At 41.2% G+C, this 18281-nt stretch overlaps 2 protein-coding genes across 2 annotated transcripts; one reads left to right on the plus strand and one right to left on the minus strand.

The window, feature by feature from the left end:
• The first annotated feature begins 5931 nt into the window (after positions 1 to 5931).
• Positions 5932 to 9977, plus strand: WRKY75 (WRKY DNA-binding protein 75). The gene is made up of 2 exons (XM_048698047.2): positions 5932 to 6391; positions 9520 to 9977. Exons 1-2 carry the CDS (start codon positions 5994 to 5996, stop codon positions 9737 to 9739), a joined length of 618 nt encoding a protein of 205 aa, XP_048554004.2. The 5' UTR covers positions 5932 to 5993; the 3' UTR covers positions 9740 to 9977.
• Positions 9978 to 12560: 2583 nt separating this feature from the next.
• Positions 12561 to 17689, minus strand: LOC125534985 (TOM1-like protein 1). Its single transcript, XM_087542669.1, has 4 exons — positions 17484 to 17689; positions 15930 to 16483; positions 14042 to 14287; positions 12561 to 13332 (listed from the first exon to the last, which is right to left on the minus strand). The coding sequence occupies exons 2-4, from the start codon at positions 16449 to 16451 to the stop codon at positions 12898 to 12900; spliced, it is 1203 nt and encodes a 400-aa protein (XP_087398795.1). The 5' UTR covers positions 16452 to 16483; positions 17484 to 17689; the 3' UTR covers positions 12561 to 12897.
• Positions 17690 to 18281: the final 592 nt, after the last annotated feature.

The following is an 18281-nucleotide window of genomic DNA, read 5'->3' on the forward strand; positions in this document are numbered from 1 at the left end:
AGCTGCAATTTAGACACCCGAAAGTAAGTACTATAGTAGCATGTTCCGCGCATCTACTAGTCATTCAAGCACTAGTTTCATCAATACCATTTGGCATTCTTGCTTATCAGTTTGATTGACCTCTATGTCTTGTAAACTGGTTGTAGCAGGAATAAGGGAATGATTTCTGTGGATACTACGTTTGCGAGTCCATCCGCCACACGACCTGTGAGCGGGGCTACACTGACGAACAATATGAAGTACGTAAATAACAACATTCACAATTTTATTTTATTACCATCATTTGTGTTGAGTTTCATTCATTCATATATATATGTATTGACCCCCTTTTTTAAATTAGATGTTTCGGAAGCGGGATGAACTCCTAGCACCAGCTCGCATGCGAGCAATTCAAGAGGAATTGGCGGCATTCTTTCTTGACCACGTGATCCCTGAAGACGGAGAATTCTATGTGGACCCTGAGTCCGTATGATTATATTTGTAAGAGATAATTATTGTATATATGTAGCCGGTAGTGTCGGATAGATATACGAGAACTTGTTGTTCGACCAATCTCTCGGAGAAGGAGAGGTGGTCGATATCACTTCTCTCTGTATGCATATATGTTCATGACGATCTTCTGTTTCCTTCGTTTGCTTACTAGCTAGCTAGCGTGTCTAGTCCTCTCTATACGTATGTATAGTACGTAGCGTCGACCAAGCACGGACATAAGAGAGGACACTTCTCTCTATTAATTATAGCTAGCTAACACAATATATGAAATATCTAAATTAACCCCCCAAAACCCCCAACCCCCCCCCCCCTTTCAAAAAAAAACAAAAACCCCAGCCACAGAAATGCTGACGCGTGGATGCCTATTGGTCCCGGTTGGTGCCACCAACCGGGACCAAAGGGTCTCCTGCCTGGGCTCCGCGCACTGCCCACGTGGAGGCCCATCTGTCCCGGTTCTGGATTGAACCGGGACTAAAGGGACAGGGCATTAGTACCGACCCTTTAGTCCCGCTTCCAGAACCGGAACAAAAGGCCCTTACGAACCGGGACTACATGCCCTTTTTCTACCAGTGATATCACGAGCTAAGCGAGCTGGGCAACTCGTTAACACCACCCCCCCCCCCCCCCCCAATCGTCACTGAGTTGTTCATGGCTGAACTTATTTTAGGGCCAATTGCATTTGTATCCCTAACTTGAACCCGACCACTACTCACATTTACCCCTAATATTTTGTTGTGCTCAAATTGACCCCTAAAAGCATTTTAGGTCACCTGGATGCCCTTTCGTCTGGTCAAAGTCGTTTGACAGTTAATTTGAAAATTTATAACAAATTCATATGAACTCGGAGACATACAATTAAGATATCAAAATGTTCAGAAAACATCACCTGGACGTGCATGCCATTTACAATCACCACCTATATGTGCATTCATTTGCATTCACCCTAAATAGATCATTAATCTTATTAACTGTAAAAAAAGTTTAGACAAGACTTTTGTCATGAATGCGAATGACACGCACATATACAAGATGTTTTACTGAACATTTTAATATCTTATTTACATTTTTCTGAGTGCATACGAATTTGTTATGAATCTTCAGAGTAATGATCAAACGTCTTTGACCAGACGAAAGGGTATTCGGGTGACCTAAAATGCTTTTTAGGGGCAAATTTGAGCAGAACAAAAAATTAGGTGCAAATATCAGTAGTGTGTTCGAGTCAGGGGTAAAAATGTAAATGTTCCGTTATTTTATTGAAGTTCAAGACTTATCTGTGCTGCTACAGAAAAGATGAAGTACCTGGCAGGTGTCAAGCATGCATGAGAAAATGCCTAAATTTCACTTTAAAAGGGCACATGTTGGGGTAGAAAATGGGGATTGACATGAATTTTCGAAATGCCCGGTTCGTCTGGTACGAGGCGAGACCTAGCTCGGCTTTCCTTGGTTCTTCCAGCTTGAGGCTAGTTTCAGGCAGTTTCCAGGTTGTCATAGTCTATGGCCACATTTGGGTTGTTTTGCCACACCGAACTACTCTGAACCTCTCATGTGTACACCAACCGGGCAATGTACTGTGGGGTCAGAATATTTATGCACACACAAAACGCAAGCTTCTACTCCCTCCGTCCCATAATAGTGTCAAAAACGCTTTTATATTATGGGGTGGAGAGAGTAGGTATTAATATGTCCTTCAGGCAGTTTCCAGGTTGTCATTGCTAGCTTGCCAATCACCTGACGGCAGCGCACCAGATTTTGTGATGTCTAAGTGCACTTAGTCATAATTGACCAATTTTATCATTTCAGTTCTTATGTGTTGGCCTTGGTCGACCGCTTTATATCCACATAATTAACTTTGTAATAATCTCACCGCTATGGGCAATGTTATGATGCCGTGGCCAGACGACACGTACTTTATGGTCACTTGTAGATCAACTCTCGTTTATATCTAAAAGGATATAAAAGGAAGCAAACAAACTGGACTCAAGGTGCTTGGTTGAGCCCCCGCAAAAAAAAAAAAAGTGCTTGGTTGAGGATTTTCCCTGGAAATTTCACCGAGGGCCCTATGGTTGTCTAGGTGCGCAATCTGCTTTGCTTCCCTTTCTCAGTCTGGGGCTACCTATGTGCTGCTCCTCCACGCGGAATCGACTGACGCGAGCAGAATTCTTGGGCAACTGAGAAATAGCAAGTCCAGAGGAGTAAAGAAATTTCGGGGAGCTTTCTGGCTTGCAATGCCTGATGCATGTGACCCCACCTGTTGCAACTACCAGCATGCATGCATGCATCCAGATCCAGGTTGGTCAAAGCACGACTTGAGGCATCGCTGACACATGATGTTAGGTTAAGTTGTGTACTGCTTAGCTTAGCTAGCAGCAGTAGTACTACTTAGAAGAGGGTGACGCGGCACACGGCACGACTTGGACTGCGCACACAATCTTCTTGCTGTTTCCGTGTTTCCTGAGAACTATATATGGGTAATTTGTTACTGCAAGGAAGAAGGAATTTTAGTCTGCATGACCAACTATTGTGAATGCTTCAGTTGTTGGTTTTCTTTCAAATGGAAACATATGCTATGCAACGTAGCATGATGGACGCTCTTGGTCGTCAGTTTCCCTGCAAATAAAAACATATTTGAAGTTGAAATTTAAAGGGTAACGGAGAAGTCTCTGTGGGGAGGGAAAATCAAACGCCCCCGCGTCGAGCGACCCGGGTGGCAATCTAGGTCGCGGCGTCAAGCGCTCCCTCTTCCGTGCTTCCCCCTCACCACCGTTGAGCAAAGTTTGTGTTGTTGCGGCGAACTCCCTCGAACGGTAGGCATGCCCTGCAGGTTGACGACATGCGTCGATGTTCATGGCGGCTTTTCGCGCACTCCTTGGCGGGAGGTGTGGCGGCAGGAGCGCTACCACGTAGATCCAGCTTGGCAGGTGGCGCACAATGGCATACCGGGAGTTCGACGGCTGTGCGTTTGTGATGGTGTGTCGCGTTCCCGGCTTGTGTGATGTTTATGGTCGATTAGTTCGGATTGGAGCAGGGTGGATGGCACGAGCATGGCCACAAATTAGTCGTAGGTGTTTATTTCATCCTGGCATGCTCCCGCCATTGTTTTCCAACTCGTTTACTCTACTTATTGGTGATTTTGGCCCCCTTTTGCCTTGCATTAACTATAATAATATTGTTTTGATTCCTTGGCAAAAAAGTGAAATCACCATACTTCATGGATAATCAAATACCCTTTTGATCCCTTCTAGGGGGAGGGGGGTGAGGGACGGTAAATTGGAGCCCATAACAGAAGTTGAAATATAGCGGCACCACAAAGGGAGATTGTGCACCGTTTATTTTCTGTTTATTTAGACATGCATTAGTGTGTGTTTTCTTACAAAGTATTCTACAAATTCAAAAGATAAGTATTCGATGACCATATAAAGTAGAATATATATTATTATTTTAGTATCATTCTGTGAGATAAAAAATAGTTAGTTGCACAAGAAAGATATATCATTTTAGTATCATTTTCTAAGATACATAAAATTAGTTAGTTGCACAACAAATATATGCATCACTCCTATTTCTTGAACTGGCTATTTGAGATGGAAATAACATCAAAGTATTTTTCTTCTAGAAAATTGTGATGTGTCATGAATGCAACTGATAAATTTTTCATTATTGGTAAATACTCACTACAACATGGCACTTGGTTAGGGGCAGAAAATCTGTCAGAAAAGTTGCTCATTGGGGCAATTTTGCGGTTTGAAGCCATATCATAATGCTTAGGAGACATAGTGCCTAGCTGTGGTTCTCGCCACATTTCTTTTACCATAAAATATAATTAATATGTTAGCTGGCAGACAAATTTCCCATTTTATATATATTTCCCACTTGATGTGTTAACATGCAAATTTTTTCCTAGCATTTACAGTATTCCTGATAGAAAGAATTACCCCTATAATCATATTTCGATAATAGTTAAATGCTCCTAGTTTTGTGTTGTTTTGAAGTAACTATTCAACGTCCGTAGGAACACAAAAGATGCTGGCTGAGAAGGTGACCCCCGCATTTGCAGGGCTAGATTTCAATTTTATGATGCAAACAATCTGTTTTTATTTTTACTTTTAAATCTCATCAATTATAATTATGATCCGCCATATAATTAGTTGTGCAGATTATTCAGTCTGCGTCGAAGAAAGTGGTGCCTCGTTTGGCTCTTGTTTTAGTAATCCTACATAACTAAGTAGGTGACCCGATCCCCACTAAGCTGTTTATCTCAACAGGCACACATGTCACATCAATATGCAAACATGCATGGCAAAAAGCCTGCCTAAACGTGCAAACATGCATGAAAAAATGTCACCTCAATAAGTAAATAGTAAAGCATATGTATTTTCAATTTTAGTTCACATATTATTGATCAAAATATCTATAATCCATCCAATCAAATATAATTGGAATATATTGCGACGAAATCCTGAAGGGTAGCATCTAGTTTAATATAGTAGATAGTGCCTTGCCTTGTCAGTCAAGCATGGTGTTGCTCTAACCTAGCTGCTCCCTCCAATCAACTTTAATTGTACTAAACCATCGACAAGTACTATGGATTGGGGGAGTATTAAAGTTCAAATGAACCAAGCTTATTCTCCAATTTAATTATCAAGCTAGGGCAACTAGTTGCTACATAAATATTAAGAGTGATTGTTATGTTCTGTATACAAAAAAAAAAATCATGCTTCCAAAAGTTAGAACATGACTTTTTTTATCAGATGCGTGATTAAGCTAACTAATCAAGCTGGCCCCACAGTGAAAAATCCTAGAAATTAGAGCACATCACGCAACGCACGTGGTTCAATACTATTTTGGAGCTTCTAGGCCCTTTGATTTTTCAGCTGCCCCCACACGCACTGCAGGGCGCCTATATTTTCTAGCTTTATTCCTTTTCACGAGTTGGTGGAATACATTTCAACACACAATGACCTGAGCTTGACGACCAATCTGCAACGCTAGCTCTTAATAATTCCTACACACGCACATAATAAACAAAAAAAAAGGAAGGTTCGTCTCTGGTCCGGCGCTTGAACCATATCACGGGAATGGTCAAATCGAGGATGGCACTCGTGCGCATTCGCTATCGAGCCCACCATGCAAACAGTCTTTTTACCGTTCCGGCCTTGTCCATCTGCGTGTTGTCTACGACAACCCCCAGCTCCAGGAATCCTCTCTCTCTCTCTCTCTCTCTCTCTCTCTCTCTCTCTCTCTCTCTCTCTCTCTCTCTCTCTCTCTCTCTCTCTCTCTCTCTCTCTCTCTCTCTCTATGACGCATGCATGTGATCCGTGGTATATGTAAGGCGGAGGAAGCCGCCTTCAGCAGACTACGGGTCAAAGTGAGGCACGATTATCCTACCCTAGTATATAATCCTGGGTGTAACTTGTAAAACTCTTTTCAGCTACTTCCCCCCCCCCCCCCCCCCCTCTCTCTCTCTCTCTCTCCCTCTAGCTCGAGCTCAACGTAACGCAGCCATGGAGAATTATCCCATTCTGTTTGGGACGCAGCCCTCTTCTTCCACGTCCAATTCATACCACTTCATGGCAGGAGCGAGCAGCCATGACCATCTACATCACCATGGTCAAGCAGCTGGCAATAACACCGGCGGCGGCGGCGGCTTGGGCCAAGGCCTCTTCTCGGGGTCCAAGCAGGAGGATCCCTCCGAATCAAAGGATGGTGGCGATGATCGTGCAGGAAGTAGCTCACAGGGCGGTGGCGAGGCGGACGTGGTCGTCGGGAAGAAGAAAGGCGAGAAGAGGGAGCGGCGGCCGCGGTTCGCGTTCCAGACGCGCAGCCAGGTCGACATCCTCGACGACGGCTACCGGTGGAGGAAGTACGGGCAGAAGGCCGTCAAGAACAACAACTTCCCCAGGTCTGTAAATCCGTGCCCTAATTTCTCATATGACACCTTGACTTGCTGATCCTGACTGATCGATGATCAAATTGTTTTGATGTTTGGTTTACTTCTAGATGTTGTTTGGGACTTCTAACCATTGATTGTTTCTCCTTTTTGTGTTCTTTTTTTCCATTTGTTTGGCGTGCAATTTCATGTTTTTGATGGGCTCAAAGAAAGTAGGTGAGATGGAGTCCCAGTGAATCTTCCAAGCTCTGGTAGTGGTTGCCTACATGGGATAACGACATGTCTCTCATCCTCATCATCTAGTCTAGGCGAAAAAGCTAGCTAAGTTCCACGTGATTTTGATGGGCATCGCCAATAAATAGAGAGCTGATGGCGATCGAATTTGACTAGGAATAATTTGAGCCACCAGTTAGAGGTGGATTGAACGCTCCACATTATCTACTCCTTGTGTCTATAGATTATCCTAACTAAGTCACCATATTAGCATGCCACCTGGAGCACAAAAGACACTCTCTTCGGGATTACCGACTACAGACGCTGTCTGGCCTTTTCCCCTCTAGGGGCCTGGGTTATGCTTATATTATTACTAGCCAGGCAACTAGCAGACTGGCCTGTGCATTTACGCGGCTAGCTAGATTTCGTACATACTAGCTAGATTTCATACATGAAACTGTAAATGATGGTGATATGGAAAAAAAATTGTGAAGAATAAACTACTGAATAATCTCGGCTCCAATTGCCATGAACTTTGAAAGTGGCTGACAATTCAAGGATTACCAAGCTTGACTCCTTTATACTAGAGTAAAATGGCGTTTCCGTATAATAGAATCCACTAAGGTTTATACATTTAACAAATCCAAGAATGTCGATACATCGGATATGTGCTGCTTGGTGTGTAACTGCTTGATGTTAATCCTCGGTCACTACATACTCCATGGTATTGAATGGAAATCAATTGGTTTGAGTATAATTAGCAGTTGTATTTTTGTGGAAACTTTCCATAACATATTGCTACCCTTTGCTTCGTAGTATGTGACTAATGTTTTTCAACATAATCGAGAAAACTTTACTACATAATTGACTTCCAAACTTTATTGTTGCAGAACAAAAATATTTAGCTTCCAGGTCTAGTACAAGCTTATATCCTATTTAATTCTCAAAATGTACTATTTTATTGTCGGTTACAACTGTCGTGAACTTTGCACATGCAATTCAAGCATATATACCTTAGTTAAATCCATGCATGTTGATCCTTCTAACTAATCCATACATATTGACACATCTAAAACATGATGAGTTTGTTGTTGGTCCTCTGTCACTGCAAACTACATGATACCAAATGTAAATCAAATAGTTTATTCTAGGTTTGTTCTACATTTTTAATTTAGTTTGATTGTACATATAAATCCATTTGTTCATGGTAACAAATTATTGGTTTACCCATTTGTGACCATAATAATGGAGTATGAAAATCAATTGGCTATATTTTATTTCTGACCAAACTAATCCATGCATATTGAGATATCTAAGACATGTTGTATTTCGTGTTGGTCCTCTATCATTGCAAACTATATGATACCAAAAAGAAATCAAATAGTTTTTAAAAAATGGGTTCTCCATTTTCAGTTTTAGATTAATTGTACATATATACCCAATCACTCCGTGTAAACAATTAAATGTGTTAAGCTATATGTCACCATAATAATGGAGTACGAATATCAAATTTGGCTATGTTTTATTTCTGATCAAACTATGTATGTGAAAAGAGTTCTATATCTTTACCTACTGTTTTATATATACTACTCTTCTATCAAGAAGTTCATTCTTAAATTTAGATATTTGTAACCCTAATACTAATAGTCCTATATCTTTACCTATTGCTTTGCATGAACTGGGAGAATAGCACAATAAATATCTATCAATGATTAACCTGTATACTTGCTAAAATAAATTGTAGTATGGTAGAAAAGGTCATAGGATTCGTATGTAAGCCATTGTCCAATTAATGCCTAAGTCATTGTCAATTCAAATTCTTGCAGATGTTAGAGGTGACACTATCCATGTTCTACCGTTGTCATACACAATGTGCTGATTTGTGATTGTTTTGATATAACAACCTTTATATAAGATATGGATATGTATGTTCCATTATTAATTGACTTTAAATCAAAGCCATTACCACATATGATGGAAGGAATAATTTAGCCTATTTGGATGAACATGGTGACTTATTTGTGTATTGCTTTAATTATAACATAATAGATAGATAGATAGATAGATAGATAGATAGATAGATAGATAGATAGATAGATAGATAGATAGATAGTCTCCTCTAACATCGGCGCAAGAAATAGCCGACTTATGTGTATGTTGATGCATGTCTTAATTAATTTTATACACTTGCAAAAATAATATAATACTTAAAGTAGCAAATATTTATGGCAGGCCAAAAATGAGATAAAATGGCAGATACCAAATATTTATTAGACTTCAATCCTTAAGAACAATGATTTACCATTGTGATATAGGCTTTTTCCAGAACAATCAGATCTTAAAAAATAGTGATATGGCACATCACGCCAATCTCATGAACAATTATGAACCATCCTAACATAGAAAGTATATTAATGTCAATTGAATTGCAAGAGACTAAAGCAACAAATGATGAAATCATTTTGTTATTACTAGTTTAAATCATTTACTAGTCATATATCTAAGAACATATACCAATTGATAATGCTTGGATAACTTCCGTGAGCCTCCTTGGATTTTAAAAATGGGTAACATTGGAAGAAAAAGAGAACAAGAGTTTGAGAGGAATACAAGTGTGGAACAGATATTGCAAATATATGCAATTGTAGGAAAAACTGGTAAGATAAAATACAACAAGCACCCATGAAAATGCCTCGATCCTACATAGATACGTATAAGAAATTGGTTGGATTCCTACGTCAATGATGTACGCAAGAGCTTTCCATAGAACACCATTCTTGTGCTCCCTACTCTAAGTCTAGTCTACCCCCCCCCCCCCCCCCACCACCACCACCACCACCTTATTGCTAAAAGGCTTTGTTGTTGTTCTTATGATCCCTGTAGCACAATAGCCTTTAAATAAGTACTAACTTGTTTGTTACATGCAGGAGCTACTACCGATGCACGCACCAAGGATGCAACGTGAAGAAGCAGGTGCAGCGGCTATCGCGGGACGAAGGTGTGGTGGTAACGACATATGAAGGCACCCACACGCACCCAATTGAGAAGTCTAATGACAACTTTGAGCACATACTCACCCAGATGCAGGTCTACTCAGGCATCAACAACGTCTCCCAAACCTTTGGCAACCAACACATGTTTCAATGAACATCACATGCATGGCTAAACAATGCCTATGCGCACTCGCAGAGATTATTTTGATTTGTACATTAACCCTAGACATGTGAAAACGTAAAAGAGTAATAAAGCATGATGCCATAGCTAGATAGATGCAGGTTACTCATGCGAGTTTTTTTGCATTCCTTTGTTGATGTTTTCTTTCAATTGTAGATGGACTATTATGGACTAATCGATCAATACAAACACATAAACTATTAGCACCTCAGGGGTATGTGTGCACTAGTGTTGTACAGCTCCTTGTCATCCATTTCAGATCTAGTAAAAAAATCATCCATATCATATCCACGATGCGTATATGCATGTGTTTGTTTTCAATTTTTCACAATAGTATGACTTGTTTAAGTTGTACTTGTTTTCTTGTATTCCTATTTAGCATTGATCCATATATTCCAATCAAAAATGATGGAGTACATATGTGAAACAATCTCTATCAGAATTAGTCTGTGCACATATGACCACATGAGGACCCCTTTTTGTGACCAAAACATACAAAACTGCATTAATTTTACTTGGTGTATAATGTGAGTATAGAGCAAAGTTGGGCTTAGTATTATCGGAAGGTTTGATATTGATGTTGAACACCTGTAACAGAGGCTTAATATAGCGTGGTAGCGGAAATAGACTATACGAAGTTGGTAGTCAAATACACGGGGTCAAGGGAGGGGTGTCTAGATCTGGTGTGGTGGTTGGCCAGGGATGTTTTCAAAGCTAGCCTCAGCCGTCTTTGTCACCGGATGTATTGTATTGACTAGTACATGGGGAGAAGCAAGTAAGGGTTCCAGGAAATGCAGCACTCGTGGAATTCTATAATCAAACCACGTCTCATTGTCTACTTTTCTACAGTGACCAGATCACTAAATTCCTAGCATAAATCCACATCATATGCTGGGTTGAAGCCATGACTAGGTATCAGCACCTCCACGGGATGGAGATAGTGGACCGAGGAGAGCCTGCGTCGACAAGCAACAGCACATGAAACTAGCAGAGAGTCGATGCGGAAAGTGATGGGAGCGATAAAATGTGTGTTGAGAGCATGGAAACTTGCAAGTGGGTTGAGAGGGGCGGCATGTCTCAAGATGGAATGACGAGCGGCTCGGTGCGGGTGGAAATAGAAAGGGAAAGAAGAGCAAGTGGAGGGATTTTAGTAGAATTATTAATGCGCCGGTTATGGCGATCGAGTGGGCTTTTGTGCCTACTACAAAATTACTTATGGTTATGAGAAAACACAAGGTCATAGGTGATGATGGGTGCATCTATAACTCATGTTGCTCGCCTAGAAAGCAGCGGCACATGGGCCAGGCCGATAGTCATTCACTTCTCATTTTTTTTCTGTTTTACTTTCTTTTAATTTTTTCATTTCTTTTTATCTATTCTTTGAGTCTAAAATACATCAATTCATATTAGAGATAGATGAGTACTTTTTTTAAAGAATTATATACAAAAAATGTGTCAGTTTATTTTATTTTTCGATTTTTTTCTTTTTTTTCTAGCTTCCCACATATTTATAAAAAATATTCATGAAATTTTAAAAAATCTTCATTGTGCATATTATGAGTGTTTAGCATGTATTATACGATATTCAACATGTTAAAAAATAGTTTTATCATGTATTTTAAAATATTCATCGCATATTTTAAAAATATACATTGTGCTGAAAATGGTAATTATGTATTGAAGAGTTTTCTTAGTAAATTTGAATAAAAATCATTCTGAATCGAGAAATACTTCAACTTCTTAAAAAATGTTCATGGTGCATTTCGAAAATGTTAATCACCTTTCTTAAAATGTTTGTCGTGTTTTCAAAAAGAGTGTCTGCCAGGAAAAGCGAGAACTCCAAAAAAACATAGGAAAGAGTGAAAAACACAAGAAAAAGGCAAAAACTAGAAAAGAAAATAAATAGGGGGAAATAAATTTGAAATTAAATAACTAAATATTTTAAATACACTATAATCATCTTTGTAATGCCCAGTAAAAAAAATTGTTTTATGCTTAACATTTTCTAAATATATGATGAACCAGTTTGTAATACATAGCAAAAAAACTAAACAGTGATGAACAATTTTTAATATAGGATGAATATCTTCTAAGTACCACATGACCATTTTTAAATTAAAGGACCTTTTTTAAATACGTTAACATTTTTAATCATGTGAACATTTTTAGAGTAATATACATGAATTTTTTAATTACATAATCATTTAGATAAAAGATACATGTATATTTTTATTTGATATATGAACACATTTTAAAATTATATAAAAATGTATTTTTGAAACACATGCTGAACATTTTTTAAATACACGACGGACAATTTTGAAAAACGCCATGAACATTTTTGCACGAGAACACAAAATGGGAGCTAAAATAAAGGAAAAAGGATGAGAACATAAAGAGTAAAAAGGAAATACGGAAAAGAAACGAACATAAGTAAATAAATCGAAAATTAAAAAATGGTTTTGAAAAGCAGCATACCAGGCCAGTCGCGAGTCTCTGACAAAACGGAACCCAACCTACTGAACTCGAACCAAGCGCACACGCTAAAAATGGAAGGAAAACCGCTATGAAAGGAAAACCGCTTGATAGTCGTGGCCCACGAACTGGCTGCTGTAGGCGAGCGCTAACTCAAACTCGCCATGAGCGAGAAATTGGCTTAGTTATGGCATATCTATACCTCAGGCTTATGATGTGAGGCCTTGAGATAAAACTTATCCATGTGATATATTCTAGCCAAACATAATATGTGCAAGTGTAACTGGAGAAGTGGCAGAAATAACTGTTTTCCGATAACTGTGGAAAAAACATTTGGTGTAAGACTATATTGATGCAGAATTTGACAAGGATGAGTGTTCTTCACAACTGTCTAAAAAGATGCATGTATTCGTGGTACATAGTACATAGATTGATTGAGATGCATCCACGAAACCAGAAGATGATAAGTGACTGATCAACGCGACAAACCACGGAGCACAACTACTGAGCTACCGATGATCGATCGGGTGCATATAAGTAGACGAACGACCTGAACCCTAATGAATGTCCAATCCTCTACCAGATGAAATACAGTCAGGCGCCATTCTGCGGCAGTCTTAAAACTCGCAGTGACTTCTCATCCCAGGAACTGGTGTTCAGAGGTTAATCAGGTCATCTTTCTTCATGTCCTGCTTTTGGGCCCCATCCGCATCCTCCTGGGAGGAGCTGCTGTCCCCTCCCTTCTTGCCGAATATCATCTCGTCGAGGTCATCGAGCATACCGTCGTCTCCATCCGGCTTTGCTCGAGCACCGGCCGGTTTTCTGACCAGGGCCTCTTCGCTGCAGACGGCGGTGGCATCCTCGTGTTCCGCTTCTGCGGCGATCGGTATGGCCAACGGCTCTTGCTCCGCGTGCGCTGGTGCCACGGGTTTCTTCATCTCTTCGTATCTGGATAGCACCTTCTGGATCTCGTCGTTCACGGTCAGGGCCTCGAAGAGCATGGCCTCGTTGTCCCCGGCCGTCTCGACGAATCTCTGGATGGTGTGTTGGGATTGGTAGCATTGTTGCACAAGGGTGTTCGTCAAGTCATCCTGTGCAAGTAACAGAACTAGTCAAAACATAATACTAGCTCTTAGCCAATGTCAATGTATGACCAACAAAAATCTACCTCAAACCAGTAAAATAACATGTAAATGATAGTCTGATTACTGAAGTAAGTAGTCTATGTTGCACTGATATTTTTAAACGCACACCTTGCTTTCAAAAAAAATATATACCTTGCAGTGAATGCAATCGGTAACAGGGAACTATCATATTATGCTCAATTAAGCATTTAGTGCCTTCTCATTTCTGACTTATAGCTAAATGACTGGCAAAACAAGTTTATGTAATGTATGTGAAACTAGGACTTGTGATAGCTCAGAGAATTGGAGTAAAGTTGTCATGGAATTGTAAATGATATTGATTTAGAAACAAAATTTGAATGCTAGAATAACACATGTTCAGGAATAGAGGGGAACTTCATAGTATCTCATAAACAGAGTGCTACGCTCATGCAATAGAATAAAATAACCAGGGCACTGGCATAATAATAATAATAATAATAATAATAATAATAATAATAATAATAATAATAATAATAATAATAATAATAATAATAATAATAACATGTATTTAAAAAAATGTTAACCGGAAAAAATCCACAGAGAACTAGTCCAGCTATTGTGTGAAGTGAATTAGTGTACTTCAGTCAAAAGGTATTTATGCGAACTTGGAGGTTGCTACACAAAGTCCAGTTACCTGCAAAGCATCCTGCTGAGGGGAAGAAGAAAGAACAGTTGAAAGAAGCTCTATGCTGTTACGCGCAACATCAAAAGCTTCCTTTGTTTCTTCGGCAGTATATATATGCATATGCACATCTTCAAAGGTCTGTTGGGTAAAGTTTGCACCAGCTTCAGCTTCAGCAACTGAGCGTGGTGGAGTAAATATGGGGGCCAAGCTCTCATTGTCGCGTCCAGGAAACCGCACTCCTCTTGATTTCAGGCTCTACAGAAAATATATTAGCTAGTTTGTCATTTATAGGCACTGCCTTGGTTACTAAAGCATGATATATTTTTCACTGCAAGATAAATCATATGGATTTACATCAAACTGGCCACTGAAACAACAAATTATTTGACTCAAAAATTTCTTGAGTAGATGTCAATGCTGCTGCCAAAATTTGTTCACTACAATTTCTTCAACCATGAAGCCATGAATTTAAGCGCTGACGGCATAAAAAATATGACCACCACAAATTATCACTCTTCACTTCTAAACACAAAAGTATGAAACATATTAAAGCACAAAAGTGAGAAGCGTAAACTAATAAAGCACTGAGCTTATTGCATACTACTGTATTTTCTTACTTACAGGTATTAAGGGGGTGGTATAGTATAGGGAATGACCAAATGATAATAGTACAATGATTCATGGTGCCAAGATCATCACTCTTCCTTCAGACTGACGGAAGCTTCTTTTTTTATGGTGGAGAATGACGGAAGCTAAACAAATAGTATGTTACTGGAGCTAAATGTGCAATTTTAAATATTCACTGTGATGCACCCGGTTCTATCTTCTGTAATTCAAACAACAATTTCATTCTGAAGTTGTTTCATCTCATGATAACTCGAGATAAAACCGGGTGCTTCCCTCTATCTTCGATCTTTGAAAAGCACCAACCAATTGATGGCATGTGCTTCTACTTAACTGTTGCTTCCACATTATTACTCCCATCAATATTTAAGATTAAGTTCAGTTTTTTCTGAATTTAGTGCCTCCTATTTGTTCCTGCTGACTACAGCATGCCAGTTTCAGAAATGACTACTTCAGTACCCCCTAGGTTACACACCTAGTCACCTATACATTCAGTAATGTTTCTTTGCCAAAACTGACTCCAAATGTCAAACGGCCCCTTCCTTTATAACAGTAGTTATGGACTTAAATTACTTCCATAACATGTTGATGTTTTGGTAGAATATAATTTAGTTATTCTCTATATGGTTTGCGTCTTTTTTCTGAAATAATCACGACATCTATTTTTCAGGTGACAACTACTGCTTCATCTATATGTGAATATAATGCATCAAATTAACCATGCATTCCCTCAACTACTGCTTCATCTATATGTGAATATAAAGGTTAATTTAGTAGGTCAATATACCCATAAAACTGCTCAAATTGTGTGTATTTCTAGCATTATGTTGAGTTCTGAAGGAAAGTACTGAACATTTTTATTTGACTAGCAGCCAGATTTCAGAGATGTACTATGTAATCCCCATTCTACAAATCTACAGTATTTCTTCTAACTGGTAATTTGTATCTGTTCTGTTCATCATCTTGAGCTAAGACTCTTACATATATTGATCTACTTTTCACCCTACGTCTCAACCATAACCTGTCGATATTCTACCAAAAATCACATGCTGGCTACCCATTCATGCAGGTATCTTCAGTTACTTCAACCTTTTGGTCCTAAATTATTGTTTTCTGTACTTACATTGCAAAGCACATCACGCTATTTGGGCCAACTTTTCATTGACCAAGAAATGAAAATATAGACTCTCGACCAAGAAATGAAAATATAGACTCTCACTGCTATGAGACAGAATCAGGCAACTAGAATGTGATACAACAATTCTTCAGGTACCTTGTATGTCTCCTCATAGACCGGCAGGTAGCGGAGCTCCTCGCCGGACTCTCCCCAAGCCTCAATCAGCATAAGTGCCTTGTTCCTGTTATTCACCACGGTCAGTGGATCATCCACCAGCCTGACCATCTCATCAAGAACCCTCTCGGCGGCGACCTCGGAGAACACCTTCTCGCAGTTCTTGGTGACGGTCTCGAGAAGGGACAGGGTGAGGAACTGAACCCTCGCATCCTTGAGCACGAGCCGCTTCTTGACCCCGCGGACCAGATCCACGCTGTTCACCTTCCCGGCGTTGATGAGGTCGCAGATCTCCAGGTTCATGGCCCAGTCGGGCCCCTCCAGGCTCTCGGAGGTGGCGTCCTCGACGACCTTGTCGGCCGGAGTCTGCCCCAGGAAGAGCTCCCTCATCTTGAAGCTCATGGAGCTCATGCCGGCCGTCATCTTCTTGCCGACCTCCGTCCCGGTGATCTTCAGCTGCTCGCTCAGCGCCGTCACCTTCTCCATCAGGTTATGGTCGCCCATCTTCTTCCACCGCTGCTAATTAAACCAACCACCTGAATGTTCATCATCAATCAAAACAAGAAAAGATAATTCAGCAAGGGCCATGGTATATATATAACCAATGTCAAACTTGTGCAAACCCATGGCCTTTGGCCTGTCTGTCAATTATTTACAGACAGCATTGTTCCTACAATTGAATTCAGTGAAAACAATTGCACTACCAGGCACCGTTCAGATAGATTCAGTATCAAATTTGAACAGGCCAGACATCTCCTAGCAGTAGGCAGTAGTAAAATCAAGATATCAATTTCAGGGGCAGTAGTACAATGAGGGTACCAATTTCAAGGGCGGGGCGTAAAGACCAATCCTTTTCATCATCAACACAAGAAAAGAAAATTCAGCAAGGGCCATGGTATATATATATAACCAATGTCAAACTTGTGCAAACCCATGACCTGTGTCTGTCAATTATGTGCTGCAGCTCGGCCGTGTTGCTTTATATATAAAGCGGGGCGGAAGACTTTTGGGGTAATTATGTGCTGCAGCATATATAGCTCCTGCAATTGAATTCAGCGAAAACAATCGCGCTACCAGGCACAGTGCAGCTAGATTCACAGTGTCAAATTTGAACACTCAACACATCTCCTAGCAGTAGTAGAATCAAGACACCAGTTTCAGGGGTGGGCCTGAAGACAAACCGAGGAGGAGTCATAGACTCTGTGGTGCTACAGTACATGTCAAATTTGAATGAAGAAGAGAAAAAGGGCCCAAGACAAGAAGGAACAAATCCAGTCAAATTTGAACAGAGTGCAGCAGCTAGCTAGATTCAGTGTCACTCAAATCTGAAGAGCCGAAACATGTCTCCTCTACCAGGGGCGGGTCGAGTCCATACTCCAGAGGCAAGTGGTCTGCTTCTACTGGCAGCTAGCAAATCTGCATCGAACGCCTACGACTAGGAAGGAGGGCGTTGACTGACGGGGGAAGCTCCAGAACGGCGCGCGCGGGGGGCAGCCGGAGGAAACCAAGACGGAGGTGGGAGGGGGGAGAACTCACCGCGGCCGGGGTCCGGGGAAGGGGGTAGCAGACCAGATCAGATCTGGCGGGCGGCGGCGGCGGCGGAAGAGAAGCAAGTCAGCGGCGGGGCGGCGGCTCGGCTGGCGCTCCTCTTCTCTTCTGCTCCTGGCGAGTTCCCTTCCCACACACGTGCGACCGCAGACTCACTCCAGTGAGCACTCCGTTTTGGACCCGCGTGAACAGTAATACTCCCTCCGGTGTAAGGTAGTAGTATAATTTTGATCACGGTGATCAATACACATAGTTATAGACATGTCAAGACCAAAAGGTAAACGTTTGGCTGCAGCGCACCGGCCAAACGCTCGGCCGGTCGCGAGCCACCACGTCCGTGCCACGCGGTCACAGGGCCCGCACACATTCGTCCTTTTAGAGCAATTTCAACGGGCTGATCTAAACGGACAGTGTTTTTGTCCGTTTGGGTCGGCCGCCCGCCCGCCGTCCGTCCTCTTTTAGTTTTAGGTCGGTAGTGCGCTCAACGGGCCGACCCATTTTTATGACCGCGCGCGTTTAACATCGTGTCGTCGCCCTGATTTTGACGCTCCAGCATGCAGGAAAGGTTCGCGCGCGCTGGTTTTGGTGTTCCAGCGCGCGGGAAAGGTTCGCGCGCGCGCCGCGGCCGACGCTCTCTCCACACTCTGTCGGCCGCCCACTCTCGCCGCCTCTGCACCACCATGTCGATCCGCCGCCTACGCGCTTCGGATTTTCGCGAAGTCCGCGAGCAACGCTCCGGCGCCTTCTCCGCCGAGATCTGGTTTCGCGAGAAACGTCTCGCTGTCG

This window comes from Triticum urartu, chromosome 2A (genome assembly GCF_056163025.1).
Source record: "Triticum urartu cultivar PI428250 chromosome 2A, HENAU_Tu73, whole genome shotgun sequence".
NCBI classification, from domain to species: Eukaryota; Viridiplantae; Streptophyta; class Magnoliopsida; order Poales; family Poaceae; genus Triticum; species Triticum urartu.